The sequence below is a fragment of the Macrobrachium nipponense genome, chromosome 26, assembly GCF_015104395.2.
Source record: "Macrobrachium nipponense isolate FS-2020 chromosome 26, ASM1510439v2, whole genome shotgun sequence".
In the NCBI taxonomy this organism is placed as follows: Eukaryota; Metazoa; Arthropoda; class Malacostraca; order Decapoda; family Palaemonidae; genus Macrobrachium; species Macrobrachium nipponense.
The window spans coordinates 29011144-29020863 of NC_087215.1; the positions used below are offsets into that span (position 1 = coordinate 29011144).

The 9720-nt window shown below is 40.0% G+C and overlaps 1 protein-coding gene across 2 annotated transcripts in view; it reads right to left on the minus strand.

Moving 5' to 3' along the window:
* LOC135200106 (uncharacterized) overlaps window positions 1-9720 on the minus strand; it is a 49033-nt gene that overhangs the window by 23279 nt on the left and 16034 nt on the right. For both annotated transcript variants that reach the window (XM_064228434.1, XM_064228433.1), the window contains 2 exons: window positions 9330-9468; window positions 2300-2437 (listed from right to left, as the gene is read on the minus strand). In XM_064228434.1, the coding sequence (XP_064084504.1) occupies window positions 2300-2437; window positions 9330-9468 (277 nt within the window). The remainder of the gene's footprint in view (window positions 1-2299; window positions 2438-9329; window positions 9469-9720) is intronic.

Consider the following 9720-nt stretch of genomic DNA (forward strand, 5'->3'; position numbering starts at 1 on the left):
TACAATGCGCAACTGGAATACAATACTTACAAGCTCTGGAATAAGACTAGCAGAGGTTAATATCAGGAGAGGGATCTTCCAGGGCGACTCACTGTCCCCACTACTCTTCGTAGTAGCCATGATTCCCATGACAAAAGTACTACAGAAGATGGATGCCGGGAACCAACTCAAGAAAAGAGGCAACAAAATCAACCATCTGATGTTCATGGACGACAGCAAGCTGTATGGTAAGAGCGTCAAGGAAATAGATACCCTAATCCAGACTGTAAGGATTGTATCTGGGGACATCAGGATGGAGTTTGGAATAGAAAAATGCGCCTTAGTCAACATACAAAAAGGCAAAGTAACGAGAACTGAAGGGATAAACCTACCAGATGGGAGCAACATCAAACACATAGATGAGACAGGATACAAATACCTGGGAATAATGGAAGGAGGAGATATAAAACACCAAGAGATGAAGGACACGATCAGGAAAGAATATATGCAGAGACTGAAGGCGATACTCAAGTCAAAACTCAACGCCAGGAAGGAAATATGGATAAAACGCCATCAAAACACCATGGGCTATAGTGCCAGTAGTAATCAGATACAGCGCAGGAATAGTCGAATGGACGAAGGCAGAACTCCGCAGCATAGATCAGAAAACCAGGAAACAAATGACAATACACAAAGCAATACACCCAAGAGCAAATACGGACAGACTATACATAACACGAAAGGAAGGAGGGAGAGGACTACTAAGTATAGAGGACTGTGTCAACATCGAAAACAGAGCACTGGGGCAATATCTGAAAACCAGTGAAGACGAGTGGCTAAAGAGTGCATGGGAAGAAGGACTAATAAAAGTAGACGAAGACCCAGAAATATACAGAGACAGGAGAAAGACAGAAAGAACAGAGGACTGGCACAACAAACCAATGCACGGACAATACATGAGACAGACTAAAGAACTAGCCAGCGATGACAATTGGCAATGGCTACAGAGGGGAGAGCTAAAGAAGGAAACTGAAGGAATGATAACAGCGGCACAAGATCAGGCCCTAAGAACCAGATATGTTCAAAGTATGATAGACGGAAATAACATCTCTCCCATAAGTAGGAAGTGCAATACGAAAAATGAAACCATAAACCACATAGCAAGTGAATGCCCGGCACTTGCACAGAACCAGTACAAAAAGAGGCATGATTCAGTGGCAAAAGCCCTCCACTGGAGCCTGTGCAAGAAACATCAGCTACCTTGCAGTAATAAGTGGTACGAGCACCAACCTGAAGGAGTGATAGAAAACGATCAGGCAAAGATCCTCTGGGACTATGGTATCAGAACGGATAGGGTGATACGTGCAAACAGACCAGACGTGACGTTGATTGACAAAGTCAAGAAGAAAGTATCACTCATTGATGTCGCAATACCATGGGACACCAGAGTTGAAGAGAAAGAGAGGGAAAAAATGGATAAGTATCAAGATCTGAAAATAGAAATAAGAAGGATATGGGATATGCCAGTGGAAATCGTACCCATAATCATAGGAGCACTAGGCACGATCCCAAGATCCCTGAAAAGGAATCTGGAAAAACTAGAGGCTGAAGTAGCTCCGGGCCTCATGCAGAAGAGTGTGATCCTAGAAACGGCACGCATAGTAAGAAAAGTGATGGACTCCTAAGGAGGCAGGATGCAACCCGGAACCCCACACTATAAATACCACCCAGTCGAATTGGAGGACTGTGATAGAGCAAAAAAAAAAAAAAAAAAAAAAAAAACAATAATAATAATAATAATGGAGAAACAAATCCATAGTTACATATATGTACATACATTTAAGGATTAATCTCTGCAGAGCGCCTTCGGGAATCTATTCGATTCCCAATTCCAGTCTGAAATGGGTTCGGTTCCCGAATACTCTCTGTACAGATTTATCTTTAAACTTATGTACATTTACTACATAACTGTGGACTTGTTTTTCCATTCCAAGACTCCTGTTACTATGATAATCTTTTTTAAATAAGAAGAAGAAGAAGAAGAAAAGAAGAAGAAGAAGAAGAAGAAGAAGAAGAAGGATAAGTAGAAATAATTCTATATTTCTTGAGCGTCACCATGTTTGACGAGAGACTTCGCCCCGTCTATTTACTCGAGCTTTGTCAAGTCACAGGTAAGACACCTTCGTTCCGTCAGTTTGTCTACAGCCCGTCACGGCACAGGAGAGCAACCTTTGTCCTGTCAGACAGCTTGAATGCCGCCAAAGGGGTAGGGGAGGTGGGGAGGGGGGCGGGGAGAAAGAAAACCATGCCATCAACTTACTTGAACCCTGTCAAGGTGCCGCAGAATGACTGAAGCGCCTGGTACCCCCCGTCGACCTCGTCCGTCTCTTGTCCCAAGACGAGGGAACCGTTTATCAAAATGTGCCTCTGGGTTAACTTGTTTACTCTGTTGAGTTTCCTAGAAATAAAAGATCAAGATATAAGTATTATAAGAATTGAAATAGAATTCGGGCACAAGGCTGAAACAGAAATTGACAGTACAAGGTTTGAAAGGTGTTACAAGAATAAAACCTCAAAGCAGTTGCATTAAGAATCAATTCTTAGGAGAGGGTGGAAAGTAAGATGGAAGAAACAGAATATGAACGGAGGTACAGTAAAAGGAACGAAAGGGGTTGCAGCTAGGGGCCGAAGGAGCGCTGCAAAGAACATTAAGATATGACTACAGTTCACCACACGAGGTGCACTGACACCACTACCCCTGCACGGGTAAGTATTATAGATACACACAAACTCACATACAAAAACACTCCTCCATAAGATATAAATAAGTATTATAGACACACACAAACACTAACACACACACATCACTAAAAAACACTCCTTCCATAAATCAAGATTAAATAAATAAGTATTATAGACACACACAAACACTAACAAACAAACAACTCCCCAAAAGACATAAATAAATATCATAGACACATACAAACACTAATATACAAACACTGCCCAGAAGATATAAATAAGTATTATAGACACACACATACACTAATAAACAAACACTCCTCAGGAAGATATAAATAAGCGTTATAGACACACACATACACTAGTAAACAAACACTCACCCCGAATGTATAAATACAACACTAATAAACAAACACTCCCCAGAAGATATAAATAAGTGTTATAGACAAACAAACACTAATACAAAACCACTCTCCCAAAGGATATAAATAAGTATTGTAGACAGTCTTAAACACTGATAAACAAACACTCTCCCAGAAGATATAAATAAGTATTGTAGAAACACAAACACTAATACACAACCACTCCCCCATAAGATATAATCTAAGGTTGGTGATGATTGTTTTAGTTTACGCTTGCTGATAACAGCGCAGAAACGCTTTCAAGAACGCGGTAAGGTGTCATAAGGACTAAGAGGCCTGGTGTGGACCTTCCTCAATCAAGAGTTAAAAGCTTGCTGTCGACCAGTGGACTATGGCCAACCAACAGATTTTGAAAGAATCGGGTAATGGTGGCTGGTATATATCATTCTACGTTTTGCTACCTTATGCCAGCACAAGTCATTGTTCAAAGCCATCCAATGAGTGTAGTATGGAAGATGTGACTGGAAGTTAACAGGCCTGGTTTGGATCTCTGGACACTGATCTTGCAACAGATATGTAAAGATTATGAGTTGCTTAAAAATCAAACCTGGCGATTTTTCTCAATTTGGAATAAATGTAAGAGTTTTAGCTTGAGAAATGATATTTCAACGTGTTATATGTACACAAAATAAAAATACACACATATATTTAAGACAAAATCCACGAAGAAAAAAGAAACAATGGAGTTCTACAAGGCCTTTCGACTTCTTGTCCTTCACTTACCAGACCAAAGAAATATAAAAATAAGTTTACAAAGAAAGCTTGTACAAATGACAGACGGGAATGACAAAGAAAAAAAAAATATGTACCTGGAATTCAACGCAATTGAAGAATTATTAGACTTACCTAAACAGGGTTAAGAGGTTTTACAAAAGATTAGGCCCGACAGCTCAGATGCAGCGACTAGACAATAGAAAGATTATACAAGGAAGGTGACTGACCACCAAAAAAAAACTTTATGAAAGTACAACTCGATAACTCTCCATTTGGTAAACAATTACAATTTTGCAAAGTGAACATTTTTACAAAACAATAAAAATATATAGAAATATATATAAGGTAATTAATTTGTAATGAAGTCGGTGATTTCATCTTTAAGGTCATTCTTGAACATTGTACTAATACAGAAGTCCAAATAATACATCCAAGGACTAAGGTTGAAATTACAACTGGAAGTAAGCTGTACAATAGCAGATTCTAAAGGGTTTCGTGAAAAGAAATCTTCCAGTCTGGCACTCAGTGAACTTTCAGTCCAATTTTTTTCACTTGAATGAATGGATATAGCTTTGGATGTTTGCCCAGTTTTGACAAAATACTTATGCTGTTTAATTCGTACTTCTAAATCCTTGCTAGACTAGCCAATATAAAAGAAGGGGCAGTCCAAATGTGGAATTTTATATATTATGTTGTTGTTTTCCTTAGGGCTATTTTTTTATTAACACTCCTTTTAGTGTGTTATCATATGGAAAAACGAAGTTGACATTAAAAGATTTAATAATTATTTTATTTTCAAAACCACTAAAATAAGGCAAGCTGAGAATGTTCTTAGGGCTTCTGTCTCCACGTTACATTTACTATAAAAATTTTGTGAGCTTTATTATAATAAATATCTAGCGCACAAGAAGTTTTATAGTGTAAATAACATGGAAAAAGAAACCCCCAACAACATTCGGTCTGTACACACAAAATAGTGGAGTATACATACTCACACTAGAATCCAAGAACTGGATTCATGTTACTCAAGTCGTCAGAGAAAAGTCTATAAAGAAATAAACTAATAACAATATGAAAAAGAATAATAAATTAATTAAATTAATAAATAATTAAATTTAAATTAAAAATAAGATTAAAAATAAAATAAAATAAAATTAGTTAAAGAAAATAAATTAATTAAATTAATAAAACAAATAAATTATCTAAATAAATTTAACAAATAAAAATAGAATTAATAATAAATGAATATATAAATAAATAAATAAAAAGAAATTCTGTTAGTTATAGAATACCGGGATTCCAAGTGAGTGGACTGTGAAAAGTCATTTGAGTTTACGAGGAGAAGTGTTTTAAAAATAAACTTTGGTGTATTTATGAATGCACACAGCAAGTTCAAGGATGATAATGAAACAACAAACCCGTTAACATAGAATGTCCCGGTAGACAAAACCTCACAACTCACCTGTAAACGTAGAATGTCCCGTAGACAAAACATCATCAACACTCACCCGTTAAAGTAGAATTGTTCCCAGTTAGAAAAAACCAAAACTCATCCTCCTCCACCGCCGTTAACATAGAATTGTGCCCGGTTATAACAAAACATCACTCATCCGTTAAGGTAGAATGTCCAGGTAGACAAAACCTCATCACCCACCCGTTAACGTAGAATGTCCCGGTAGACAAAACATCAATCACCTGTTAACGTAGAATGTCTTGGTAGACAAAACCTCATCACTCACCCGTTAACGTAGAAGGTCCCGGTAGACAAAACATCACTCATCCGTTAATGTAGAATGTCACGGCAGACAAAACATCATCACTCACCCGTTAACGTAGAATGTCCCAGTAGACAAAACCTCACCACTCACCCGTAAACGTAGAATGTCCCGGTAGCCAAAACCTCACCACTCACCCATAAACGTAGAATGTCCAGGTAGACAAAACCTCACCACTCACCCGTAAATGTAGAATGTCCCAGTAGACAAAACCTCACCACTCACCCGTAAACGTAGAATGTCCCGGTAGACAAAACCTCATCACTCACTCGTTAAAGTAGAATGTCCCGGTAGACAAAACCTCATCACTCACCCGTTAACATAGAATGTCCCAGTAGACAAAACATCACTCATCCGTTAACGTAGAATGTCCAGGTAGACAAAACCTCATCACCCACCCGTTAACGTAGACTGTCCCGGTAGACAAAACATCACTCATTTTTAGAATGTCCCTCGGGAGACAAAACCTTCAATCACTCAACCCCGTTACGTAAGAATGTCCCGGTGACAAAACCTCATTCACTCACCCGTTTTAAAGTAGAATGTCCGTTGCAAAACCTCATCAACTCACCCGTTAACATAAAATTTTACCGGTAGGACAAAACCTCATCAACGCACCCGTTAACGTAGAATGTACCGGTAGACAAAACTTTCATAAATTCCCCGTTAACCGTAAGAATGTACCGGTAGACCAAAACCTCATCATCCCTTTAACGTAAGAATGTAACCGGTAGACAAAACTTCTCACTCATCCACGACCGTTAACGTCGAATGGGTACCCGGTAGACAAAACCTTCAAATACTCACCCGTTAACGTAGAATGTACCCTGGTAGACAAAAACCCTCAATCACTCACCCTTAACATAAAATGTAAACCGGTAAAAAAACCTCATCACGCAACCCGTTAACGTAGAATGTACCTGTAGACAAAACTTCATAAATCACTCACCCGAACCGTTACGTAGAATGTACCGTTAGAAGACAAACTGATCCCACTCACCTGTTTAACGAGAATTAAAACCGGTAGACAAACTTCATCCACCCTCATCCCGTTAACGTAGATGTTCCTGGTAGATAAAACCCTCATCACTCACCCCGTTAACGTAGAATGTCCCTGGTAGACAAACAAAACCTCATCCACTCTCCGTTATAACTAGTTAAGATGTCCCCGGTGAGAAAAAAACATCACTATCATCTTTAACTAGAATGTCTCGGTAGACAAAAACATCAATCACTCACCCGTTAAACCGTAGAATGTCTCGGGTAGACAAAAAACCGCTAATCACTCCCCACCCGTTAACGTTAGAATGTCCCACGGTAGAAAAAACAAAACATCACTCCATCTGTTAATGTAGAATGTCTTTCGGGTAAGACAAAACATCATCACTCACCCGTTAACGTAGAATGTCTCGGTAGACAAAAAAACATAACTCCATCCCGTTAACGGTAGGATGTTCCCCTGTAATACCAAAACCAACACATAAACTCATCCGTTAAACGTAGAATGTTCTCGGTAGAACCAAAAAAACATAACTCAATCCGTTAACGTTCGAATGGTCTCGGTAGAAACAAAAACCATCATAAACTTCACCCTGCCTTTAACGTAGAATGTCTCGGTAGACCAAAACCTCATCACTCACCTTTCCGTTAACCGTAGAATTGTACCGTTAGGTACAAAACCTCAATCACCTCACCCGTTAACGTTAGAACTGTACCTGGTAGAACAAAACTTCATAACTCCACCCCGTTAACGTATAATGTACCGGTAAGAAACCTCCCCATCACTCTCCTGTTAACGTAGAATGTACCGGTAGTACAAAAAAACTTCATCCCTCACTCACCCGTTAACCGTAGAAATGGTCCCAGTACATAAACCATCATCACTCACCCGTTACCGTTAACGTAGAATTGTCCCTGGTCGACAAAAACCTCATCCACTCACCCGTTAACGTAGAATGTCCCGGTAGACAAAAACACATCCACTCATCTGTTTGAACCGCCGTAGAATGGTCTCGGTAGACAAAAAATCATCACTCACCCAGGCCTTAACGGTAGAATGTCTCGGTAAGACAAAACCCTTCATCACTCCACCAGCCGTTAAACGTTAGAATTTCCTGTCCCGGTAGGACCAAAACATCACTGCATCTGTTAATGTCGAATTGTCTTGGTATTACAAAACATCCATCACTTCACCCGTTAACCGGTAGAATTGTCCTCGTAGACCAAAAGAGATCATCACTGACCCGTTAACAGGTAAAGAATGTCCCGGTAAGCAAAGACATAACTCATCCGTTAAACGTTAGGGATGTCCCGGTAAGACAAAACAAACTAACCATCCGTTTAAACAGTAGAATGTCCTCGGTAGACAAAACATAACCTCCATCCGTTTAACGTAGAATGTCCCGGTAGACAAAACATCATAACTCACCCGTTAACGTAGAATGTCTCGGTAGACAAAACCTCATCACTCACCCGTTAACGTAGAATGTACCGTTAGACAAAACCTCATCACTCACCCGTTAACATAGAATGTACTGGTAGACAAAACCTCATCACGCACCCGTTAACGTAGAATGTACCGGTAGACAAAACTTCATAACTCACCCGTTAACGTAGAATGCTGTACCGGTAAACAAAACCTCATCACTCACCTGTTAACGTAGAATGTACCGGTAGACAAAACTTCATCACAATCACCCGTTAATGTAGAATGTCCCAGTACACAAAACTTCATAACTCACCCGTTAACGTAGAATGTACCGGTAGACAAAACCTCATCACTCACCTGTTAACATAGAATGTACCGGTAGACAAAACTTCATAACTCACCCGTTAACGTAGAATGTCCCAGTACACAAAACCTCATCACTCACCCGTTAACGTAGAATGTCCTGGTAGACAAAACCTCATCACTCACCCGTTAACGTAGAATGTCCCGGTAGACAAAACATCACTCATCCGTTAACGTAGAATGTCTCGGTAGACAAAACATCATCACTCACCCGTTAACGTAGAATGTCTCGGTAGACAAAACATCATCACTCACCCGTTAACGTAGAATGTCCGGGTAGAAAAACAAAGGCACTCACCTGTTAACGTAGAATGTCTCGGTAGACAAAACATCATTACTCACCCGTTAACGTAGAATGTCTCGGTAGACAAAAACATCACTCACCCTCACCCCTGTTAACGTAGAATGGTCCCCTCGGGTTTAGCCCCCCCACAAAACATAACTCATCGTTAACGTGAATGTCACGGTAGACAAAAACAATAAACTTACCGTTAAAGTAGAATGTCTCGGTAGACAAAACATCATCACTCACCCGTTAACGTAGAATGTCCCGGTAGACAAAACATCACTCATCCGTTAACGTAGAATGTCCCGGTAGACAAAACATAACTCATCCGTTAACGTAGAATGTCTCGGTAGACAAAACATAACTCATCCGTTAACGTAGAATGTCTCGGTAGACAAAACAACATCACTCACCCGTTAACGTGGATGTCTCGGTAGATAAAACATCATCACTCACCTGTTAACGTAGAATGTCCCAGTAGACAAAACATCACTCATCCGTTAACGTAGAATGTCCCGGTAGACAAAACATCACTCACCAGTTTATGTAGAATGTCCCGGTAGACGAAACATCACTCACCCGTTAACGTAGAATGTCCCGGTAGACAAAACATCACTCACCCATTAACGTAGAATGTCCCGGTACTGTCCTCGCTGTTTGCAACAAAGCAGAAGTGATACCAAGTGTATGGAACGAAAAGAAGGCCGGCTCTCCCGTAAACGTACTTTCCACCGACGGCAATGAGGATCTGTTTATATTCTGAAAGGGTGGAACATTTTGTCTGCATTAGCGAACAACTCGAATACTGGCGGACGCCAGGCCGTGTCAGAGGTCAGCAGTGCTCCTGCCACTGCCTTCCATATGACCTGAGGTCAATGTGCGCCATTTACGGTGATGGTGGATATATTTGTCATTTACGTTTATGATAACAGACGGCTGCAATTCAAGAACAACGTCAGGTTTTACACTTAGAGCAAGCATGAAGGAGAGAGAGAGAGAGTCAAATTATCC